This window comes from Muscardinus avellanarius (genome assembly GCF_963383645.1).
Source record: "Muscardinus avellanarius genome assembly, chromosome: 16".
NCBI classification, from domain to species: domain Eukaryota; kingdom Metazoa; phylum Chordata; class Mammalia; order Rodentia; family Gliridae; genus Muscardinus; species Muscardinus avellanarius.
This window is the reverse complement of record NC_137802.1, coordinates 1727151-1751218: the sequence shown is the minus strand read 5'-3', so window position 1 is coordinate 1751218 and position 24068 is coordinate 1727151. Positions and strand designations below refer to the sequence as shown.

The 24068-nt window shown below is 63.4% G+C and overlaps 2 protein-coding genes across 3 annotated transcripts; one reads left to right on the top strand and one right to left on the bottom strand.

Annotated features, from left to right (window-relative positions):
• Positions 1-7096: 7096 nt before the first annotated feature.
• Positions 7097-14185, top strand: PTBP1 (polypyrimidine tract binding protein 1; the record flags this gene model as incomplete). Of its 2 annotated transcripts, none has more annotated exons than XM_080712763.1 (12): positions 7097-7123; positions 9574-9652; positions 9842-10161; positions 10237-10407; positions 10485-10770; positions 10887-10964; positions 11651-11799; positions 12640-12673; positions 13050-13142; positions 13216-13432; positions 13894-13971; positions 14053-14185. In XM_080712763.1, exons 2-12 carry the CDS (start codon positions 9628-9630, stop codon positions 14183-14185), a joined length of 1584 nt encoding a protein of 527 aa, XP_080568889.1. In that variant the 5' UTR covers positions 7097-7123; positions 9574-9627. The 2 variants fall into 2 exon arrangements, with proteins under 2 accessions (XP_080568889.1, XP_080568890.1); XM_080712764.1 differs by having other exon boundaries at positions 7100-7123; positions 9574-9656; positions 9966-10161.
• A 1413-nt stretch (positions 14186-15598) lies between these two features.
• On the bottom strand, positions 15599-22380 carry PLPPR3 (phospholipid phosphatase related 3; the record flags this gene model as incomplete). The annotated part of the gene is made up of 7 exons (XM_080713063.1): positions 15599-16513; positions 17519-17692; positions 17767-17824; positions 17921-18116; positions 18184-18313; positions 18390-18575; positions 22306-22380. 7 exons carry the CDS (start codon positions 22378-22380, stop codon positions 15599-15601), a joined length of 1734 nt encoding a protein of 577 aa, XP_080569189.1.
• Positions 22381-24068: the final 1688 nt, after the last annotated feature.

Genomic DNA, 24068 nt, shown 5'->3' with positions numbered 1-24068 from the left:
GTCTCGAACCAGCGCGATCCTCCTATCTCCGCCTCCCAAGCGCGGGGATTACAAGCGTGGGTCACCACTTTTTCTTTATTCTGAGTTGCCGAGGGCCTCGCTAAGCAGCTGAGGCTGGCCACACACCACCATCCTCCGGTCTCAGCCTCCCGAATGCTGGGATGACAAGCTTGCCCGCAAAGCCCAGCTTACTTGCTAATTATTTAAAACAAACAAACCAAGAAGTAAACAAGGTCTGCATACCTGCAGCAGGAGGGGGGCCGGGTCCTGAGGGCCTGGGTCTCCAGGCCCGCCCCCACCCGCAGCCTCCACCTTGACCCTGGGCCCGTGGGGAGCAGGTGGCCCCTGGATCACTTACAGCCCGGCTCACTTTCCCTCTCCTATCGAGACATCTTCCTTTTAATAAATTTTGCAAGGCCACGGAGGCCAGCTGGCCAGCAGGCCCGGCTGCATCCCCACACCCACCGGAAGCAGGTGGGGGCAAGCCCGGGCCCCCCAGCTCAGCCCTCCCGCAAGGCTGCGCCCAGAGCCACAGACTCACAGCCTACTCCGGAGGCTGAGACACGAGGATTGAGCGTTGGAGGCCAGCCTCAGCCATTTAGCAAGACCAACCTTCCTCACTCCCTCCCTTCTCTCCTTCCTGTCTTTCCTGAGCATCAAAGCCAGGGCCCTATTTATTTATTTACGTATTTATTTATTTATTGGTACTAGGGATGGAACCCAGGGGCATTCGACCTCCGAGCAACATCCTTAGCCCTGTTTTTTCACTCTTTATTTGGAATCAGGGCCTCACTGAGTAGCCGAGGCTGGCCGTGAACCCGTGCCCTCCTGTCTCAGCCTCCCAAGTGCTCGGCTTGAAACTGTCTTAAGAAATAAAACCGGGCGTGGTGGCGCGCGCTCGCCAACCCCGTACTTGGGGGGCAGAGACAGGAGGATCGCAGGTTTGAGGCCAGCCTCAACGATTTAGCGAGGTCCCCTGCAACTTAGAGAGACCCTATTTCTAAATAAAGAATAAAAAATAGGGCTGGGGGGGGGCATAGCTCGGAGGTAGAACGCCCCTGGGTTCCACCCTCAGTACCGCAACAAGAGAAAAAAGAGACAGGGTTCCACTGAATCGCCCAGGTTGGCCCCCCAACTTGAGAGCCCCCTGCCTCAGTCTCCAGCCCAGACACAATCGGAGGCCAGTTCGCCTCTGGCTTCCAAACGGGGTCTCACTAAATAGCTGCTGCGGCTGACCTCAAACCCACAGTCCTCCCGTCTCAGCCTCCCGCCTACTGGGACGACAGGCGTGCGGCGTCACCCCGCTGCGCCACTGCCCCTCATTCTGACGGAGGGGTAAACCGAGGCAGGACCTGTGCAGACCTGTCGGGCTGCGGGAGGCCCGGCCGGAGTCTAGAGCGCTCTGGGCTCTGGGCGCCCGCCCGGCTCCCTCCCTGCGCTGCCCGGATCATTTTCCGATGATAACAAGGAGTCCAATGTGCCTCTCAGACAATGAGAGCAAGGTGAGCGCCGCCCCACGGAACCTAAATCATTCATGAAGGAAGCAGCTGCCCCAGGGAGACACAAAGAGGGGCCTCGCGCGGGAGCAGAAAGAAGCGGCCTCCGGCAGGCGCCGCATGGGGGGTCGGCTGGGTTTTGTTTTTGGTATGGGAGGCTGAACCCGCAACCTTCCACCCCTAGCCCCTTTTGTTTATATTGTGGTACTGGGGATGGAACCCAGAGGCATTCTAACCTTCCAGCTATACCCCTAGCCGGGTTATTTATTGATTTGGAAACAGGGCCTTGCTAGGTTGATGAGGGTCTAGCTACTTTGGTAAGGCTGGCCTTGAACCTGCGATCCTCCCTCCCGTCTCAGCCTCCCAAGTGCTGGGATGACAAGCAGCAACATCGTGCCTGACTATTTATTTATTGAGGTACTGGGGATGGGACCCAGGGGCGTTTGACCTCAAAGCTACACCCCCAGCCCTATTTTCATTCTTTATTTTGAAACGGGGTCTCACTGAGTCACAGAGGGCCTCATTAGGGCTCCTCCAGTCCCAGCCTCCCGAATGCTGGGATGACTAGCGTGCGCCACCACGCCCGGCTCCTAATTGTTTATTCTTCATTTTGAAACAGGGTCTCACTGAGTTGCAGGGGGCGTCACTAGGTAGCTGAGGCTGGCTGGGAACCGCGATCCTCCCGTCTCAGCCTCCCGGGTACCGAGATTACAAGTGTGCGCCCCCACGGCCAGTTTCTTTTTATTTTTTAGTTGGGTGGTGCTGAAAATGGAACCCAGAGCCTTATCATGATTGGCCAGAAAGGCTACTTTGTCATAGAGCTGGCACCTTGCAAGACAGGAGGCCCATGTCTGTCATCTCAGTACGTGGAAGTCTGAGACAGGAGAATTATGGGTCGGAAGCCAGCCTTAGCAGCCTGGCAGGACTCTGCTTCAGAAAAGAAAAGAAAGAAAAAAAAGGAAAAAAGAGAAAAGAAAGAGTATCAAGGGTGTAGCCTGAGTTCAATTCCCAATTCCTCTTAAAAAGACGAAGCCGCTTGGTCATGGTGTAATCCTCGTACCTGGGAGGTTGAGACAAGAGGATCACAGGTTCAAGGTCAGCGTGTCTAATTTAGCAGTACCTCGCTCAAAACAGAAAGGGAGCCGGGTGTGGGGGCGCAGGCTTGTCATCCCAGGATCGGGGGGGCTGAGACCGGGGGATCTCAAGCTCACAGCCAGCCTGGCTACTTGGTGAGGCCCTCTGCAACTCAGTGAGACCCTGTCTGTAAACAAAGAATAAAAATAGGGCTGAGGGTGTAGCTCAGAGGTAGAATGCCCCTGGGTTCAATCACCAGTACCGCATTACCAAAAAAATAAAAAAATAAATAATAATAATAATAATAATAATAATAATGAGATTCTCATGGATTATTTAGGTGGACCCTTAATCTTATGAGACAAAGATGTTTAGAAAAGTCAGGAGCGGAGGCTCATGGTTGTAATCCTAGAACTTGGGAGGCCAGATGGGAAGATCACAGTTTTGCAACCAGCCTCAGCTACTTAGTGAGACCCTGTTTTAAAATAAAATACAGTTGGGCTGGGGGTGTAAGCTTGGAGGTGTAATTTCCCTGGGTTCCATCACCAGTAAAACACACACACACACACACACACACACACACACACCTGTCTGTGGTGGGGCTCACCTGAAATCCCAGTACTTGTAGGCAGAGGCAGTAGGGCCAGCCTCAAGAATAGAGACATGGACCTTCAGCAGCCTAAGGCGACCCTGTATCAGAATAAAAAAGAAAGCCGGGCATGGTGGGCACGCTGGTCATCCCAGCATTCGGGAGGCTGAGACTGGAGGATCGTGGTTCGCGGGCAGCCTCAGCTACTTAGCGAGGCCCTCTGCAACTCAGAAAGACCCTGTTTCAAAATAATGAATAAAAAAAAAATAGGGCAGGGGGTGTAACTCAGAGGTCAAATGCTCCTGGGTTCCATCCCTAGACCTGCAATAAACAAACAAAATAAAAAAGACTAAAAACTAGGGCTGGGTTTATAGCTTGGAGGTGCAATGCCCCTGGGTTACATTCCTAATACGGAAAAATAAACAAAAAGTATGGAGTCCGCAGGGTTGGGGGGAATCTCCCAGGGGAGCTGAGGATGCCAAGGCCCAGGCCTGGGGGGCTGGGCGTGCAGGAGGGTGTGGGGTGGGTCTAAGGCCAACTTGCCTGTGGGCAGAGCCAAGGCTGTGAGAAACAGCCCCGCACAGAGGCGCACACCTGTCACCCCAGTGCTTGGGAGGGTGACACAGTAGGGTCGCAGGTTCCTTGGCAGCCTCAGCAATTTAGTGAGACCCCCGTGTCCAAATAAAAAATAAAATCGGTCTGGTGGTGTAGCTCGGAGGTAGAATGCCCCTGGGTTCAATCTCAAGTACCACTTTAGAAAAAAGAGAGAGAGAGACGGGCGTGGGGGCGCACGCTTGTAACCCCAGCATTCGGGAGGGAGGCTGAGACCGGAGGATCGCGGTTCGCGGACAGCCACAGCTACTTAGTGAGGCCCTCTGCAACTCAGTGAGACCCTGTTTCAAAATAAAGAATAAAAAATAAGGCAGGGTGTGTAGCTTGGAGGTTGAAGGCCCCTGGGTTCCATCCCCAGACCCGCCCCCCCAAAAAAAGAAAGAAACTGGGGGGCCAGCTGAAGTTGGACCTGGGGTTGGCTAAGCGCGGAGGCAGGAGAGGCGGCCTCCACCCAGGTCAGACGGCACCTGGGCTCTGGCGCGGACACCAGCCCCTGGACGCACAGCTGGCCCTGGTGGCCCGGGAGTCCGGGGCGCGCAAATCCCCGGCGTGTACTGCGGCTTCTCCTAAATCCACCGGGGCATTCCTGATTAGTGACTCCGGGGCTTCAGAGTGCCGCTGGCTGGCGGGGGGCCTCGGTGGAAGTCGGAGCCGCCCCGGACGCCGTGCCGCTGGAATCCCCTGGCTCCGGGCCCGGGGCTGCAGGGCCGCGCCAGGTCTCCTGCACGGGCTCGAGACCCAGCCAGGGTGGGCAGGCGCGGGCGCACAGAGCAGGGGGGAAGGGACCCCATTTCCTCCCACCCGACCCCGGCCAGGCGAACAAGGGAAGATCCCTGTTTACTGACCATGCCCGGCCCCATTAGGGCCTCCTGCAGCCCGGCTGCCCACACCCCACTCGCTCTGGGCTAATTTCCCTGGTCAGGGCGTTCTGGAGGTTAGGGTCCCCAGGAGGGCTTGATTCCGCTGCCCTGATCGACTGTGTGCCCTGCGTGCCTCAGTTTCCCCATCTGTAGCAGCAGCGGCCGCCCGTGCGGCGCGTGCCTCAGTTTCCCCAGATGTAAGAGGGGCCGGTGTGCACACCAGACGGCCTGGGTCTCCATTTCCCCATCCCTGCCTGGGCGCCGGGGCTTGGTTACTCTGGGACGGACAGAGGACCGGTGGGGGGGCGATCCCGGGATCCGCGGCCTGCGCGCCCGGGCCGCGTCGCAGCCTCCATCTGCAGGCGCCCTAGTTCCCCAGCAAACGCTGGGTCGGAATCCGGAGGTTTCGGCTAAGTGCCCGCAAGCAAGATGGAGCCCGGCAGGTTTCACGCCCACTTCCAAGATGGCGGCGCATCTCCCTTTGCCCTCACGCAGCCGGCGGAGGGCCCTTGCCCGCTTGCAAGATGGCGGAAGCGCGAGGCAAGCACGCTTCTCTCCACCTAACTCGCCACGTACCCACTCTCAAGATGGCGTCTCCCCCCCCCAGCCACATACCGAATGGCGGCTCCGTTATTGGCTAAGACGACTGTCACGTGTTCTCACCCTGTTTCCCCGCTACCCCGAGTCCCCAGACCGTTTCCGCCTTCTGGGTTGAGCGACGGCCGCTTCGCCCAATAGCCGCCCGGCCTGTTCCCTGGCACCACCCCCGAGCGGTCTCCCAGCCACTGAAAAGTGCTGGCGGAGGCCCGAGCGGCTCGCCCCGCCCCCCTCCGCGGCGGGAGCCAATGGGCAGCGCGCGCGGGGGACGTGTGCGGGCGTCTCCGCCATCTTGTGAGTCTATAACTCGGAGCCGTTGAGTCGGTTCCTGCTATTCCGGCGCCTCCACTCCGTCCCCCGCGGGTCTGCTCTGTGTGCCATGGACGGGTGAGTCGCGTCGCGCCCCGCACCCGCGTCCCCCTGTGCTCTCGGGCTCCGGCGCGGTCCATCCCGCCTCCCCTGCTGCCCCTCGCCGCCCGGCCCGGGCTTCGCGCGGGGCCTCCGGTCCGCGTGGCGCCGGGCAGCAGCGGCCGCGCCCTCGCCGCCTCCGGCCCCCGCCGCCCCGGCCGCCCCGGCGCCCCCCGCTCCGCCCGCCCGCCCGGCCCCGGCGCCCCGCGCCCAAGCCCTCGGCGCCGCGCGCGGCCCTCGCGCTTCCCGTCGCCCCTCCACGCATGCGCCGCGCCCGCGCGCGATGTCCCTCGGCGCGCCCCGTCCGCCCGGCGCCGCGCGTGCGCGTGCGCAGCGGGCCCTCGGCGGAGGCGCGCGCCTTTCCCGCCGCGCGGGCGGGCTCTGCTCCGGGACCCCGCCCGGCCGCGGCTGCCACCTGGGCCGGGGTCCCCGAGCCCGGGGGTCGCCGGCTGTGCCCAGGCTGGCGCTGCCCCGGCCCCCTCGCGCGGGCGCCGCAGTCGCCCCGGCCTCTGCGAGCCCTTTCTCGCCGGGGCAGCCTCTTGGGGTGCGGGTTGAAGTCCGGCTCAGCTTCCGGTCTGGCCGGAGGAGGCGAGCCCCGGGGCCGCACGCCGGAGCGCGGGGGTCGGGGGGCGCGGGCTCGCGTGCCAGGGTCGCTAGGCCTGGCCAGGAGCCGCGCTGGCCACGTAGAGGCCCCGGGCGCCCTGCGCGCTGCGTTGGGCGAGTCCCAGGTGGAGGTGAGGGAGCTGGGACCGTGGGCAGCCATGATGGCTCGTCGGCCTGCAGAGGAGGGGAGAAAGTCCAGTCGTGCGGAGCCGGGGTTGATTAGTAACTGGGGTTGGATCCTGGCACGCACGTCTGTGCCGTTCGTTAATGTTAACACACCCTTGCAGCGGCCGCCCCGAGCCGAGGCCCCCGGCCCCGGCCCCGGCCCCCCCCCGGGGGGGGCGGTGCGGAGCTGGGGCCTTTCCTTGAGTATTTGCAGAGTTTTTAAACTTTTTGGGTACTCGGGATTGAACCGATGGCGTTCTGCTTCCGACCTCCATCCCCAGTTCCCCCTCCCGTTGCTTCTCGTCAAGTTTTGAAACCAGGTCTGGCCAAGGTGCGGAGTTTCGCCCGCAGCCAGCGATCCTGCCCCGGCCTCCCAAGTTCTGGGGTGCCTAGTGGGAGCTGCCCTGCCGGCCACCTCCAGTACTTGAGAAAGCAAAGGGGAGCCCTTGAACTTTAAGGGCCGGCCGCCGCTCTCGAGGGGGTGTCTTTTGTCTCTCGTGCTCTCCTGCGGCTCTTGGAGGCGGGGCCTGGGGGCCTGCGGGGAGGGAGGGGCTACGCGCAGGGATGGCCTCTTTTCCAGTTCGGAGTAAATGGCGTGGCTGCTCACTTCCCCGCCCTGCTCGGTTTCCTGGCCGCCCAGGCTCTGCCCGAGTGCACCTGGCTGACTTCTGCCCTTTTCTCTCCACAGCATCGTCCCAGACATAGCAGTTGGTACAAAGGTAGGCATCTCTGCTTCCTGGTTTTCGTGTTCTCGAGTGGGCCGGTCCCCTGTGCTGGCTTAGACCCTAGAGCAGCAGTTGTACCCGTTGAAGACTTGAGCCTTGAACCCAGGCGGTCGGGATCGCAGGCGGGAGCTCTTCAAGACCGGAGCCGTGAGCCCTGGCCACGGGGGTTGCGCTGCTCCGGGCCTTGTGTGGGCTTGGGACCGTGGCTTGGGGGGCCGTCCTCCGCTGAAAACACCCTTGGCCTGCGAAGCCTCGCCGAGAGCCTGTCTCCACGGGGCTGAGCAGAGCCGCCACGGCCGGGCTGCCCTTGCTTTCTTTCCTCCGTGTTTTGGTGGCGCTGTGATTCAGAAGAGTAGGCCCCCAGGTCACAGGTGGCTTTTCTCTGGGACTCTTTGAGGTGAACCAGTGGGGGCCCTGGTCCTTGGCTGTCCGGGGACCTTTGGCGTGTTCTGTGGCCTGGAGAGGTCTAGGCTCTCAGGCCCGTCTGCCTTGACTTCCAGAGCTGCTGGATGGTGGGAGTGAGCGGCGCTCCCAGGCGCCGCCTGCACCGCGTGTGGGCTGGGTCAGGGCCTCTTGGCAGCTGTGCTACGGGCGGCTTGTATGTGGGGGACGTCCTGTCTTCAGGGCTCTCACCCTGAGAGCCCTGCAGGCACCACAGGCACCCTAAGGCAGGTGGACCCTGGGGCTGCCCTGGTTGCCTGTGTGCACAGCTGCCTGCACGCCCCCCACCCACCCAGTGGGTCAGGCCTGTGCTGCGGCGGGAGAGGTGGTGCCTCAGGGAGCCTGGCCGCTCCTGGGAGCCGCCTCCCTCGTGGCCTGCACCTGGTGTGTCCTCCAGCCCACCCGGCTGCTCCTCGGGGCGCTCCCCGAGGCTGCTCTTCGGGGCTGCTCCTCGAGGCCTCCTCGGGGCGCTCCTCGAGGCTGCTCTTCGGGGCTGCTCCTCGAGGCCTCCTCGGGGCGCGAGAGGGCAGGAAACCATCCTGGTGGAAGCCCTGGGTGTGGGGAGGGGAGGCTTCTGCCATTCGGCCAGGCCTCCCCGGCCAGGGCAGGAGTGGGGCTCGTCTCGGTCCAGGGTGCCCGTGCCCATCTGCAGGTCGAGCACAGGTGGTGCCTGGGCGCCTGCTCACCCTGGCTGGGGCCGGGCTGCTTCAGGCTGGCGCCGTGCTGCGGACGCTGCTCCGGCTGGCCTGCGGCCCGGGCGGGCGTGGCCTCGGCTGCCACACAGTTCTGGGTGCGCCGGCCATGCCCGTGGGAAGGCAGTTAGGACTCGGGCAGGCGGCCAAGAGTGCCACTTCTAGGAAGCGTGTTCCCACCCACCAGCCCAGGCGGAAGGGAAGATGTCCCTTTAAGGCTAGGGTAGCGGCCACATGGGTGTTGGCCTCTGTCCAGCTCCGGGGTTCTCGAGGAGGAGGGGGTGGCCGTGGGCAGGAAATGACTTTGGAGCCTAGATGTGTCCTGGGTTCTGGAGCAAGGCCATACCTGAGGTGCACGGCCCTGTGGGGACACCTGTGTCCAGCCAGCGGGTACGACCTCGGGCTCCCCTGCTGCTCCCTGGAGGGGCCCAACCTTGGCCTGTGCACCTAGTGGGCACCTGGCTGGAGGTGCTGGCGTGGCCAGGTGAGCAGTGAGTGCTCCCGGGGTGGGGGGCCGGGGAGGCTGAGACAGCCTGGGAGGGGCAGGCTGAAGGCCACAGCTGGGCCCAGGGTTTCTGGGTGAGGTCCTGGGGCTGATGTTGGGAGATGCAGCTGCCCTCCACCCCCTCCCAAGGTAACCCTAGGCCAGCTAAAAGTCTGCGCAGGTGGGCCCTGATGGGCCCGAGCGGGCAGAGGAGGGCTGCTCCTGTGCAGCCTTGCTGCAAGGCCTTGCAGTGTCCTGGCCCAGCCCCAGGGCCCGTTTCCGGGTAACCAAGGACGTCCCAGCGTCTCCAGTTCCAGGTGTGGGCCTGAGCTCCACAGCAGGGCCATGTCTGCCTCCTAGGCCAGGCCCCGCCTCCTGGTGTGATTCCTAAACGTTGATTCAATTAAACTAATGAGGAGGCAAGTTGTCTCTGGAGGGAGGGCCCCGTTGGCGGGCGGGCCGAAGCCCCCTGGAGGACACCTTGGGCGCCGGCAGGAGCCGGGCGGCTAGGGGGGCTGAGGCTTCCTGGCTCAGCCCTGCCTGGCTGCTGGGACCAGGCTGGCCTGCGGCAGCGCAGGCTGAGCCCACTGCCATGGGGGGTGGGGGCGCGGCCATGGCCATGGGAGAGGGGAGTGCAGAGCTACAGGCCCGGCTCGGGAGCGGGGCAGCGTCTGCTCGGGTGTTGCAGGACTCTGGGGATGGGCGGGCGCGGGCTCGGCTGTGGCGGTAGTGAGCAGGGGCAGCGTCTGCTCGGGTGCTGGGGCTCCCGGGACTCGGGACAGGCGGGCTGTGGCAGCAGTGAGCGCCACGTGGCTCTTGTCTTTCAGCGGGGATCTGACGAGCTGTTCTCCTCCTCGTGTGTCAGTAACGGACCCTTTATCATGAGCAGCAACTCGGCCTCTGCAGGTGAGTGGCGGCCCGCCAGCGCCCGCCTCCCAGCCTCGCCCCTGGGCTGAGGGCGCACTTCGCCACTCAGGCTTCACTGAGCTGCTGGGGTCGGCTCTGGGGCCGCTGGGGCCGTCGGCTGTGACCCGGGAGGGGGGCCGGGCACGGGCGGGCCAGGGAGCCGCCCGCTCAGCGCCCTCCGCCCTGCAGCCAACGGGAACGACAGCAAGAAGTTCAAGGGCGACAGCAGGAGCGCCGGCGTCCCCTCCAGGGTCATCCACATCCGCAAGCTGCCCGGCGACGTCACGGAGGGCGAGGTCATCTCCCTGGGGCTGCCCTTCGGGAAGGTGACCAACCTGCTGATGCTGAAGGGGAAGAACCAGGCCTTCCTGGAGATGGGCACGGAGGAGGCGGCCAACACCATGGTCAACTACTACACCTCCGTGACGCCCGTGCTGCGCGGCCAGCCCATCTACATCCAGTTCTCCAACCACAAGGAGCTCAAGACGGACAGCTCCCCCAACCAGGCGGTGTGTCCCCAGCCCCTGCCCGGCCTGCGTCCTGCGGGGGCCGGCCGGCGGCGGGCTGACTTGCTGTCTCCACAGCGCGCCCAGGCGGCCCTGCAGGCCGTGAACTCGGTGCAGTCGGGGAACCTGGCCCTGGCCGCCTCTGCGGCCGCGGTGGACGCCGGGATGGCGATGGCCGGGCAGAGTCCCGTGCTCAGGATCATCGTGGAGAACCTCTTCTACCCCGTGACCCTGGACGTGCTGCACCAGGTGAGGCGGCGCCTCGCGGCGGGCGGCTTCTGGCGGGCGGCGCACAGCCGGGCTCACGCCTTTCTCGGCCCTTGCAGATCTTCTCCAAGTTCGGCACGGTGTTGAAAATCATCACGTTTACCAAGAACAACCAGTTCCAGGCGCTGCTGCAGTACGCCGACCCCGTGAGCGCCCAGCACGCCAAGCTGTCCCTGGACGGACAGAACATCTACAACGCCTGCTGCACGCTGCGCATCGACTTCTCCAAGCTCACCAGCCTCAACGTGAAATACAACAACGACAAGAGCCGTGACTACACGCGCCCCGACCTGCCCTCCGGGGACAGCCAGCCCGCGCTGGACCAGACCATGGCCGCCGCCTTCGGTGAGACACGGCCCTGCGTGGCTCGGTGCTAGGAGCGAGTGCGCACACCCAGGAAGGGCCCGCACCCCGCTGGCCGCGGAGGTGGCTGCGGTGGTTAGTGTCTTGTTTGTTTCTAGGTGCGCCTGGTATAATCTCAGCCTCCCCGTATGCAGGAGCTGGTTTCCCTCCCACCTTTGCCATCCCTCAAGCCACAGGTACTCGACTAGCCCAGACACTGCATGCCACACCTCCCAGGCCGGCTGCTTTCACGCGGCGGCCCGGCAGCGGCAGGGCCAGGCCCGCCCTCCCGGGAGAGGGGAAGGGAGCGCAGGGCAGCCGCTAGGCAGGGCAGGGCAGGGCGGCCTGCGGGCCGTGTGCGTGCCAGGGCGCTGACCGCGCAGTCTTTGATTCCCTTCAAGCGCCCGGGCGAGGACGTGACGCAGTGTGTGGAGGGATGTGTCCCTGTAGATTGAGGTTGAGTGGCCTGGTAAGCAAGTGGCCGCCGAGGCTGAGGAGCATGAGCCCCGGCCAGAACATGTGTGCCTCGTCCGGCGCCGTGGGCGTCGGCGCGTGCCCGCCGTGCTCGTCTGCATGGAGGCATGGGCGTGCACGCGGCCGCGGCGTTCCTGTGGCGGGCCCTGCTTGCAGAGGGCCTGCGTCTGTGTCGTGGCCCGGTGCTTTTGTGCTGTTGGCGCATGCAGATGGGCCCGTGGCCCAGTGGGCCCGGTGCTGTGTGAGGAGACACGGCCCCATGCGTGGGCCGTGAGCCCCCGGGCGCCCCGCGTAGGGCTGGAGGTGGCCACCGCCCGTGGCTCCTGTGTGCATGCAGAGGGGCGCCCGCGCCTCTCGGTGCAGCGGAGGCCGCCGCATGCTCATGCCCCGGCCGCTTCTTCCCCTGCAGGCCTGTCCGTCCCCAACGTGCACGGAGCCTTGGCCCCCCTGGCCATCCCCTCGGCGGCTGCGGCGGCGGCGGCGGCGGGTCGCATCGCCATCCCCGGCCTGGCTGGGGCTGGGAACTCGGTCCTGCTGGTCAGCAACCTCAACCCGGAGGTATGTGCTGCTTCCTCCCAGGCGCCCAGGAGAGCTGCGTGGTGTGGGGCGGGCTTGGGGCGGTGGCCGGCAGGCGTGGCCGCTTGGCTCTGCGTCCGTGCCATGTTGCGACGCCGCTCACGCTCACCCTTCTTTCCGAGAGCGCTCTGAGTTTTCTGTTTCCCTGGCATCTTGATTTGCAAGTGTTTGTCACCGAGGCAGTCTAAGTGCATTGGGAGCCCAGAGTAGAGAGCCTGGGCCGCTCGGCCCCGCCAGGCGTGCGAGAGGGAGTGCGAGTTGGCGTTGGGCTGGTGCTGGGCAGCTTGGCTGAGGCGAGGCTCTGGCCTGGTGCCAGCGCGTAGCCCTCAGTGCTTGGGCCTGCTCCTCCCTGCGTGCCCGGCGCTCCTGGGCTGGAGGCAGGCGTCCTGCCGGGGCCTACGCAGCTGCTCGAGGGGGCGCGCGGAGTGCCCGCGCCTGGCCGTGAGAGTGGGAGTGGCTGAGAGAACACTGCCTTGTTCCTTATGTATTTACTGACCTGTGTTTTTTGCTACTTTTTTTCTTTTCTCCCCTCCCCTTTCCCGGTTTTTTTTCTTGCCCTGATCCGGAATTTCTTTGCCAACTGACTGCACGGTTCTTCTGCTTCCTGTTGTTGCTTGAAACAAAACATAAATAAATAAAAAACCAAAATCCCCCCTCAAACCCTGCTCTCCGGAACCAACCTGCCCTTGAATATTAACATCCTGACAACTTCGTCACGTCAACCACTGCGCCGCCTGGGGACTGTCTTCCTCGCGGTGGACGATGCCCCTGACCTCTCCCTCTCCCTGTCCCTTCGCTGCCTTGCTCTGCTGTCCTCTAAAGAGAGTCACACCCCAAAGCCTCTTTATTCTTTTCGGTATGTTATTCACACTTTTATTACCTTGTTTTCATTTAATTGAGATTACTTTGACGCCCTGAGATGTACTTGAGTTTGGAGTTTGGCATTCGGCCTCTTAGACGTGTGCTTCCGGTGTGCGGTTTTACGTTGCCGTAGACGCGCATGGTTTTCCGCCCCGCATGCTTCTCAGGCCTAAGCGTAGCATGCGGCAGTGGGCGCCCTGACGGTCTCCTTACTCGGCTCAACCCAGCTGCCCCTGTAAAGGGCCCTGGGCCGCTAGGCAGGCTCCGGCGGCGGAATGGGCAGGCCCCGGGCTGAGCAGTCCTGAGGGTGCGGGCCGCGGGCGGGGGCCCCCCGGCACGCGCTCACGGGCTTCTCGTCCCTGCTCCTGAAGGCGTTTACGGTGACGTGCAGCGCGTGAAGATCCTGTTCAACAAGAAGGAGAACGCGCTGGTGCAGATGGCCGACGCCAGCCAGGCCCAGCTGGGTAAGGGCCGCCCGGGCTGGTGGGGGGAGGGGCGCCATCGCCGGCCTGCTCGCTCACCTGTGCCCCTCCCCAGCCATGAGCCACCTGAACGGGCACAAGCTGCACGGGAAGCCCGTGCGGATCACGCTGTCCAAGCACCAGAGCGTGCAGCTGCCCCGCGAGGGCCAGGAGGACCAGGGCCTGACCAAGGACTACGGCAACTCGCCCCTGCACCGCTTCAAGAAGCCCGGCTCCAAGAACTTCCAGAACATCTTCCCGCCCTCGGCCACCCTGCACCTCTCCAACATCCCGTGAGTGCGCCGTCCTGTGCTGGGTCGCTCCGAGCCTCGCCACCTCGCCGAGGCTGCCCTCAAACGTGTCATCTCCTGCCTCTGCCTCCCGAGGGCTGGGGCAGCGCTGACCATTGAGCCATGCCTGCCATCCCAGTGCCTTGAAGGCCGAGACGGAGGATCACAGGTTCAAGGCCAGCCTCAGCTGCTCAGGGAGACTAACCTAGGAGCCTGTTCCAAAACTTACCAGGGGGCTGGGGGTGCGGCCTGGTAGACTGGCCTGGGTTCAAGCCGTGTCATATAGACTTGGACAGGGAGCCAGGCACCGAGGGCTCGCGGGGTCCCGCTTGGCCCTCTGCCCAGTGGAGACTCCTGGTGCTGTCTGTGGGTCCCACGAGGAAGGCCTCAGGCTCACGGAGAACCAGGCTCGGGGTGGGAACAGCCCTCGCGTCTTCTCAGCCTCTCTGCGCCCTCTCCCCCAGGCCCTCGATATCTGAGGAGGACCTCAAGATCCTGTTCTCCAGCAACGGGGGCGTGGTGAAAGGCTTCAAGTTCTTCCAGTGAGTAGAAGCGGCCCCGCCCTGCCCGCGCGGCCCCGTCCCGCCCGCGGCTCCGCACCCTCTGACCCCTTGCCCTCACAGGAAGGACCGCAAGATGGCGCTGATCCAGATGGGCTCCGTGGAGGAGGCCGTGCAGGCGCTCATCGACCTGCACAACCACGACCTGGGCGAGAGCCACCACCTGCGGGTGTCCTTCTCCAAGTCCACCATCTAGGCCGCCGCGGCCGGGCCTGGCGCCGACTTCCGTCATTCCAGAAAAGCCACTTTAAAGCAGCTGAAGTGACCTTAACGACCAGAGATTTTATTTTTTTAAAGAGAAATCAGTTTGCCTGTTTTTAAAAAAATTAAATCTAGCTCACCTTGCTGACCTTGCAGCGACGGGACAGCTCAGGCCCTCGGGACTGTGGCGGGGGTCCCTGCCCGCCACAGCCACCCCAGCCCGGGGCTGCGCTCTGGGGGTCTGGGCGTGAGGCCCGCGGCGGGCGCCCCAGACCGCAGCCCAGCCTTCTCGTGCCTTAGAAACCTGCTCCCTGTGGCCCTGCTCGCCGAGGCCGCCTGGCTGGCGGGGCTGCCCTCAGGCCCCCCAGGATCATGTGCCTAGCGCGGAGGAGCAGAGCGGGCGCCCCACCTAATCAAGTGATGTGATTCTCCCCGCCCGGCCCGGGCGCCTCTTGCTTCTTGAGCTTTGGGCCTTTCTCCTAATCTTTGTACCATACTCCGATGTGGTCGCGGACACCTGTGCCTAGCAATATTTCCAGTTGACCAAATATCCTAATCTTTTTTCATTTATATGCAAAAAATATAGTTTTAAGTAACTTTTTATAGCAAGACGATGCGATGGTATGAGTAGGCTTCCTTCTCGTGGTATCTCTATGCTGTACTTTTTATTTTATTCTTTGTAATTAAATCCCAGGCGGGGTCCAGTCTCTAGGCGCGGGCGCGGGCGGAGCCCCGGAGGCGGCCTGGGTCTTCAGGCCGGCAGCGTTCTTCCCCCAGTTGCCTTATTCCAGCCCCACTTGTAATCTGCCTAGAAAAACAAGCGCTCAAACTTTCAGGGTTTTTTTTTTTTTTCCTTCAAATTTTGGACCAAAGTTGTATTTCTGTTGTATTTCTGCCTCTGCTGGGACCCGGGTGGTGGCCGTCCAGGTGTCCACTGCCCGCCCGCCGCCGCCCCGGTGGCCCTCCTGAGCGGAGGCGCTCCTCAGCCCTCGGGGAGCGCACCAAGGTGTACATATTTATAGTTTTTTATACCTGTCTGAGACGCGGAGGCAGCGGCGGTTTTTTATGGTGACAGATGTATATTTTGATACCAGGATCGCAGGCTCAGTATTGGAGCACATTCCACAGCCGCCCCATGGCTTGTAACGCGGAAAGAGCTCGATTAAACCGTTTTTAACAAACCCTCGCCTTCCTGTAGGCCTCTTTTTTGCTGTTGACATTGTAGAGGGCCGTTGGCCGGTCTGTACTTGGACTTTGAATAAATTTCTTCTGTATCCGCGCCTGGGTTTCCCTCTTTCTTGGGCCTGTCCACCCGTCCCCGCCCCGCCCCGCCCCGCACGGCGCCCCCCCAAGGACGAGCCCGAGCGAGCCGCGGCCTCCAGCAGCCTTTATTGCCCCTGCCCGCCCCTCAGTCCTGCAGCCGGCGCGCCTGCAGCCGGCGGTAGTAGCCCTCGGCCTCGGCCTCGCCGGCGCGCCGCAGCGGGGACTCGCGGCCCGGCAGCCCCTCGCCCGTGGCCAGGTTGACCACGGCGGCGCGCGGCTCCTCGTCGGCCCAGCCCGCGCCCGCCAGGTGCACCACCGGGTGCGGCGGCGCCGCGTCGGCCGAGTCGCGCTCGCTGCTGGACGGCGAGCGGCGCTGCGAGGACTCGGAGCTGGCGCTGGGCGAGGACGGCGCGTCCCGCGCGCCCTGCGACATGGCGAGCACCTGCAGCAGGCGCGGCGGGTTGGCCGGGCGCGGCGGCGCGCCCTGCTCGGCCAGCAGCAGCCACTTGGCGCGCAGCGCGGCGCCGGGCCCCGGGCCCTCCTCGGGGATGTGCACGAGCGGCGGGGGCGCGCGCGGCGCGGGCGCGGGCTCGTCGGCCGCGGGCGCGCGCGCGGGGCTGGCGTCGGGGCGGCCGTCGGGGGCGCCGTCCAGCGCGGGCCGGCGCCAGGGGCCGAGCGGCGGCGGCGCGCGCGCGGGGTCCAGCGGCACGTGCACGCTCAGGTGGCGGCGCGCGGCGTCGTCGGGGCCGGGCGCGGGCGCGGCGCGGGGCAGCGTGTTGCTGAAGGTGACCATGCTCTCCTTGGCCATGGGGCTGCGCGGCGCCAGCAGGTCGGCGTCCACGCTGGCGCGCTTGAGGCCGCCCAGCGCCGCCTTGGCGCGGGCCGCGGGCCGGGGCGCGTCCAGCGCGGCGGGGCCCAGCTCGTCCGTGCTCACCGACTTGTGCTGCTGGTACACCGAGTCGTGGCCGCGCTGCGTGAGCGCCCGCAGCGCGTCGGGGGCCGGCGGGGCCGCGCGCCGCTCCGCCCGCGGCGCCTGGAAGTTGCCCACGGCGTGGCAGGCCTGCGGAGGGCTCCCCTTAGCTTCCCCGCGGTGGCCAGGGGCGGGACCCGGGGCCTTCCACCCCCCGGCCCTCCCCCCGGCCTGTTGTACATTTTATTGGGACACAGGGTCTCCCCGAGCTGCTGGGAGCCTTGGTCAGTGGCTGAGGCTGGCTTCCCACCTGCGCGCCGTCTCAGCCTCCCGAGTGCTGGGATGACCAGTGCCCACCAGGCCTGGCTTCTTTGCAAACAGGGTCTCACGGAGTTGCAAAGGGCCTCACTAAGCAGCTGAGGCTGGCCTTGAACCTGCTCCTGCTGTCTCAGCCTCTGGGACGCCAAGCGTGCACCGCCACGCCCGGCTCAAGAGGTTACTTTATTTATTCTATTTGGTACTGGGGGTTCAGCCCAGAGGCAGTCTACCTCCAGGATACATCCTCTCTTTTAATACGTTTTTTTTTCGGTACTAGGAATGGAACCCGGTGGCATTCTACCTACCTCTGAGCTATGCCCCCCAGCCCTAGTTTTTAATTCTTTATTTTAATTCCGAGTCACAAAGACTAAGTGAATGAGGCTGGCTGCACACTGCAATCCTCCGTCTCAGCCCCCTGAATGCGGGATTACCCGATTTGTTTCTTATCTGGATCCGGGGTCTCACTGAGTAGCTGAGGGTAGCAGCAAACCCGCGGTCCTCCCGCCTCAGCCTCCCACGTACTGGAATTATAAGCGTGCGCCACCACACCTGGCTGCCGATTCGTTTCCTATTTGGACCCAGGGTCGGTCTCGCTAGGTTGCTGAGAGCCTCGCTAATTTGCCGAGGCTGGCTTTGAACCTGCGATCCTCCCGCCTCAGCCTCCCAAGCGCTGCAGTTATGAGCGTGCGGCCCCACGCCCGGCTCAGCCGAGAGGTTCTGCGTCCCGAGAGGCTACGATGCACGGGGCCCCCCAGGACAGGCCTTCCCACAAGCACACCTTGGTGGCAGCCCCCCCTCGGAGGCCAGCCTCCCCCAGGCCCCCGGCCCACCGCTCACCAGGTAGGCGGCGATGCCGGCGCCGATGAGGAAGCCCGCGTAGACGTCCACGGGGTGGCTGCGGTACTGGGTGATCTGCGTGAGCCCGCAGAGCCCGGCAGCGATGGCAAAGGCAAACACCAGCATGGGCTTGAGCAGCTTGGTGGTGTCGGAGATGACGGAGTTGAAGTACATCTGGGGGGCCGGGGTGGGGGCGTCAAGGCCGCGCCCGTCCAGGAGCATGGCGGGCCGGGGCGGGGCGGACTCACCGACACGTAGACGGCCGCGAAGGCGGACAGCGTGGCGTGCTGCGACGGGAAGGTCTTCCTGGAAGCGGGGTCCGGCGTGAGCCCCCCCCCCCCCCCCCGGCAGCCACGCGGTGACTCAGTTTCCCCACGCGTCCACGGGGGGGGGGCGGCTCACCGAGCGGACAGGATGGCGTGGGCGTCGTGGCCGGAGCAGATGTCCTGGGTGATGTAGGGGTTGGCCTCGCAGGACGTGCCCAGCAGGGTGTAGTTGGGCTTGCAGACGGTGAGGAAGAAGGGCGCGTGGTAGCCGGTGGCCAGCTGGATGACGTCGGTGACCAGGGCCGTGGCGCACAGGCCGAACACGTGCACGCCTGCGGGGCCGGGGCGTCAGGGCCGGCTGGCGGGGACACGGGGCGCGCCGTCGGGGCGGGGACTCACCCACGAAGCGCACCGTGCGCCGCAGGAAGGAGTTGAAGTTGCAGCCGCCCGCGTTGATGCTGCCCTCGGCGCCGCCGCGGCCCCACAGGCGGGCCTGCACGCAGTACAGGAGGCCCTCGCCCGCCATGATCTGCGGACGGGCCGGCGGTCAGCGGCCAGCGTGCACACACGCGCGCACACGCGCACACACGCGCGCACACGCTCACCGAGGCGGCGGGCGCGGCGAAGGCCAGACTCAGCAGCATGAGCAGCGGGATGAACTCCTCGTTGGCCTCCACGTACGGCATGGACAGCGCGCGGTCGTGGCACTGGAAGCCCACCTTGGCCGGCTTGAAGAGGTCGGTGAGCTCCAGGAGGTACAGGGTCACCGCCGCCGACGCCACGATGGGCAGCTGCGGGCGAGGCCGGAGCCGTCCCGCCCGCCCGCCAGGTCAGCAAGCCCCGCCTCCGGGCGCCCACCCAGTCACCTGTCCACACATTCACCTACCTGTCCGTCCACCCGTCTGTCTGTCCGTCCACCCACCCATCTACCCACCTGTCACTCAGCCACTGCCAACTCATCCGCCCACCCACCCGTCCACGCACGGCCCGCACCCACCTCTCCATCCCCGTGTCCACTCACCTGTCCATCCATACCCCTCCGTCAGTCCGCGGGTCCACCCCGGCAGCTCCCAATCCAACCAAGCCCGCCCCGCGCTCATGTCTCCCTCTGGCCACCCCTGTTTTCTTTTTCTTTTCTTTTTTCTTTTTTTTTTTTTCCAGTACTGGAGGTTGAACCCAGGGGCATTCTACCCCCGGGCTACACTCAATGCCCTGGTTTTTTTAATTTTTTTTTTTTGGTGTGTGTGTGTGTGTGGTACTGGGGGTGGAACCCAGGGGCTTTTCTACCTCTGGCTACACTCCCAGACCTATTTTATATATTATTTGCAAACAGGGTCTCACTAAGTTGCTGAGAGCCTCACTCAGTAGCTGAGGCTGGCTTCGAACCTGTGCGATCCTCCCGTCTCAGCCTCCCAAGCGCGGGGATTACAGGCATGTACCACCACGCCCAGCTCTTTCTTATTCTTTATTTTATTTCTCATTTTTATTTACTTATTTTGTGGTACTGGGGATGGAATCCAGAGACATTCTACCACTGAGCTACACCCCCAGTCCTAATTTTTATTTTTATTTTTTTGCAGTAAGTGCAGGGGGTGGAACCCAGGAACATTGTACCTCCTAGCTACACCCCCAGCCCTTTTTTATCTTTTTTTTTTTTTTTTTTTTTTGGTGGTACTGGGGTTCCTGGAAACCCTTCTACCTTCAGGCTACACTCCCAGACCTTCCTTCCCTCCCCCCCTCTCTCTCTATATATTTTTTTAACACGGTCTCCTAAGCCAGCGCAGCTGGCTGTGAACCTGTGATCCTCCTGTCTCCGCCCCCAAGCGCGGGGATGACAAGCCTGCGCCACCACGCCAGGCTTCTTTTTTATTTTTGAAGCAGGGTCTCACTGAGTTGCAGAGGGCCTCGCTAAGTAGCTGAGGCTGTCTGAGAACCGCGACCCTCCCGTCTCAGCCTCCCAAATGCTGGGATGACAAGCGTGCGCCACCACGCCCAGCCTTTTTTTCCCCCTTCTTTCCTTCCTTCCTTTATTTACTTATTTTTTGGTTGCAGTAGGGATGGAACCAAGGGGCATTCTACCTCTGAGCTACATCCCCAGCCCTATTTTTTTTTAGTCTTCATTTTGAAACAAGGTCTCACTGAGTTGCAAAGGTCTCAGTGTTGTAGAGACCCTGGGCTCAGTCCCCAGTAACTAACTAACTAACACTCAGGCACACCATGCCCCCTGGAGCCCAGGTGTCTCAGGACACTCAGAAGCAGCGCTCCCATACCGCCATGGTAGCTCACATTTGTAATCCCAGCATTCGGGAGGCAGAAGCCCGGCTGAGACCATGCGTGCCCAGCACTCGCCGAGGCTGGCCTCAGACCTGCCATCCTCCTGTCTCTGCCTCCCACGTGCTGGGATCCCAAGTGTGCGCACACGCGCGGCGTCCAGGGAGGAGTGCCCAGCACCTTCACACGCAGACGTGAGCTGGAACGCAGAGGAGGAGGGCGGTGCGGGCGGGCGTCTGCCTGGGCCAGGCCGGGCTCTGGCGGACCCTCCGATCTCCAGGTGCAAAACGGGCGTGACACATGAGCCCAGCCCGGCCCTCTGGTGCAAGCATCAATGGATAAACACATGGGGAGTGCTTAGCACAGTCTGAACAGACACTGTAATTATTTGTTCCATTATTATTATCAGCGTGGTTTGACTGAGGGACAGCCAGCACCAGGCCAATGGGAGGGCTGTGCCGGGGCCTGGGCACTGCCTTAACCCATGATGTACCGGAGGTCAAGTGTCCAGAGACTGTGGGTAGAGTACTACACAGCAGAGAAAAGGGCCAGGAACCACTTGGCTGCACATTAGGCCAAGGTCTCTCCTTAGGGGCCAGAAAAGACCAGAGCAGAACTCTGTGTTTAAAAAATGGGCAGCTGGGAGCCGGGCGCGGCGGCCATGCTCGTCATCCCCGCGCTCGGGAGGCGGAGACAGGAGGGTCGCGCCGCTTCAGAGCCAGCCGCGCTGGCGTAAGAGACCCTGTTTCCACATAAAATATTTTAAAAATAGGTCTGGGAGTGTAGCCCGGAGGTAGAAAGCCCCTGGGTTCCACCCCCAGTACCACCAGAAAAATAAAATAAAAATAAATAAATAAATAAAAAATGGGTAGGGGAGCCAAGCGTGGTGGTGAACGCTTGCAATCCCAGCATTTGGGAGGCTGAGATTGGAGAATCGTGGTTCGCGGCCAGCCTCAGCTACTTAGACCCTCTGCAACTTGGTGAGACCCTATTTCAAAATAAAGAATGAAAAATAGGGCAGGGGGTGTAGCTCAGAGGCAGAATGCCCCTGGGTTCCATCCCCAGACCCGCAAAAAAAAAAAAAAAAAAAAAAGGGTAGGAGGTGTGGCGTGAGTGCCTGTCCAGCCTGTCCATGCCTGGCATCCAGTACTTGGAGGCTGGGACGGAGGGTCCATGTCTGGGGCAGCGCTGGGGAACCCGGACCCTGCAGGAGGCGCCGGGCTCCACCTCCAGCGCCGCAGGGGAAAAAATAAGAACGGGGGAAGCCGGGCATGGTGGCGCTTATGATCCCAGTCCCCGGGAGGCTGGGACAGGAGGACTGGTTGTAGGTTCTAGGACAACCTCGGCCAGTGAGACTCACCGACCCAGTGGGACCCAGTCTCAGACTAAACATAAAATCGGGCTGGGGGCGGGGCTGGGAGGTCGAATGACCCTGGGCTCCGTCCCCAGTACCGCAAAGGAAAAAGAAAAAGAATGAATGCCCCTGGGTTTGCCCGGCGTGGCGGCGCACGCTGTCACCCCAGCACTCGGGAGGCCGAGACGGGAGGATCGCGGTTCGCGGCCAGCCTCGGCTACTCAGCGAGGCCTCCGCGACCCAGTGAGACCCTGTTTCAGAATAAAGAATAAAAAATCGGGCTGGGGGTGGAGCTCAGAGGTAGAGCGCCGCTGGGTTCCAGCCCCAGTACTGCAAAAGAAATAAAATAAATGCCCCGGGTTACACACACACACACACACATGTACACACACGTACACACAGGCACACGCACACAGGCACACACATGTACACACAGGCACACGCACGCACGCACGCACACACATGTACACACAGTGCACACACGCACGCACACACGTACACAGTACACGCATGCACACACATGTACACACACGCACACACATGTACACACACACACAACACACACACGCGCGCACGCACGCTGGCCGAGGTCAGGCCCTGCCCACCGCCCCGCCGCTCTGAGCAGGGACGACCTATTGTTGCGGGCAGGGAAGCACAATCCAGAAAAATTAGGGTTTTGTAGGGAGCAGGGGGGCGCCGCCTCCCCGGCCCGGGCCCGGCCCCGCCGCCCCCGCCGCCCCCGCCGCCCCGGGTCCAGGGCCGCGTTTCTGCCGCACCCACCACCTTTCCAGGCCGGGACCTCCCCGCGCCGGCCGGCTCCGCCCGCCTGCCGACAGCCCGGCCAGTGCGGGCTCCTACCCGAGCCTCAGAGCCCCAGCCCCGCGGCCCGCGCTCACCTCCACGAAGTAGAAGCAGGGCAGCAGCGTCATGCTGTCCTTCGGGCCCCGGCTCTTCTCCTTGGCCGAGATCATGGCGCGGCGGGCGGGGGGCGCGGGGGAAACTGAGGCTGCGGGGCCGCCCACCGCCCGCCACGGGCCGCGCATGCGGGCGCGGGCGGGGCGGGGCCGGCGGGCGCGGCCCTTTGTCTGCGGCTCGCTCGCCCCGCCCCCCCGCCCACCGCGCCTGCGCCGCCGCCGCCGCCGCGCCCCCCCCCCACGAGGGAAACCGAGGCTGGGGACTGAGGCCCCCGGGCCGGCGCGGGGAGGCCGAGGCCCGAGGATCGCGGCGGGAGGCCGGCCTCAGCCGCTGATGGAGGCCCCCGCAACGCAGTGAGCCCTGCTTCCAAGTACAGAAGGAAGATGGGGCGGGGTGCAGCCCCAGACCGCAAAGAAAATAAATTAATACAAACTAGGGCCGGCGGTGCAGCTCAGAGGAAGAAAGAAAGAAAGAAAAGAAAGAAAGAAAGAAAGAAAGAAAGAAAGAAAGAAAGAAAGAAAGAAAGAAAGAAAGAAAGAAAGAAAGGAAGGAAGGAAGGAAGGAAGGAAGGAAGGAAGGATAGGGCTGGGGGTGCAGCCCGGAGGTAGAATGCCCTGGGTTCCATTCCCAGGACCACAAAATATGTTAATAAATAAATCGTTTTCAAAGCCAGGCGCGGTGGGCGGGCCTGGCATCGGGAGGCTGAGACCCGAGGCTGGCGGTTCGCGGACAGCCTCAGCTACTTAGCGAGGCCCTCTGCAACCCAGTGAGACCCTGTTTCAAAATAAACAATAAAAAATAGGGCTGGGGGTAGAGCTTGGAGGTCGAATGGCCCTGGGCTCCATCCCCAGACCAAAAACAAAACAAAACAAAACCCGGAATACAGAGGCAGGGTCTGAGCGCCCACCGCATGCGCCAGGACCCTTGCCAGGCCACTGAGATGCCAGTGGGTGGCGGGACCCTCTGGGAAGCGCGAGGCCCCTGCGTCGGCCCTCCACACCACCGCCCGGCCTCTCCCCCGACCGTCGTAGCTTCCGTTAGTCACAATATCTTTCCGAAATTGACTCATATTTTCAGACTCAGCCCCCTGTCGTTGAGGATTTTCCATGTGGTGGTAAATTTGGAGAACTGACTGCGGGTGGGCGGCCAGGCCTGGGGGGCGGGGGTGGGTGCCTGGGCGCAAGGAGGCTGGGGGGGGGCGCGGGCAGGCCTCCGGCTGCAGGAAAAGGACATTTTATTTTTTAATTTAAATTTATTTTATTTTTTGCAGGTCTGGGGATGGAACCCAGGGGCATTCTACCTCCGAGCTGCACCCCCAGCCTGTGATCCTCCGGTCTCAGCCTCCCGAGTGCTGGGATGACAAGTGCCCGCCACACTGACTACAAGACAGACCCTCTGGAGGGGGAGGACGAGGAGGACCGGAGGCCGCCCGGGCCCAAGGATTGGCCCACCTGCCCGGGGGCCTAGGCCGTGCCCCACCCCAGGGCCCAGAGAGGGCAGCTGTCCGTTGTCCTCCCCACCCCTGGGCCCTGGGCCTCCCTCCCGGCTCAGCCAGCGGGGAGGAGCTGCTGCCATTGGGAATCGGGGTGTTGAAAGGCGGCCACAAACGGCCCAGGGGCGGCCAGGCGAGGGGGAGGAAGGTGTGGCAATCAGGACCTGGGGGGCCTGCCTCCTTCACAGCCCTGGGGGTGGCGAGGGCCGCCGGGGCTGCAGGCATGTCCACTTCCTACCCAGGCGCGGTGCC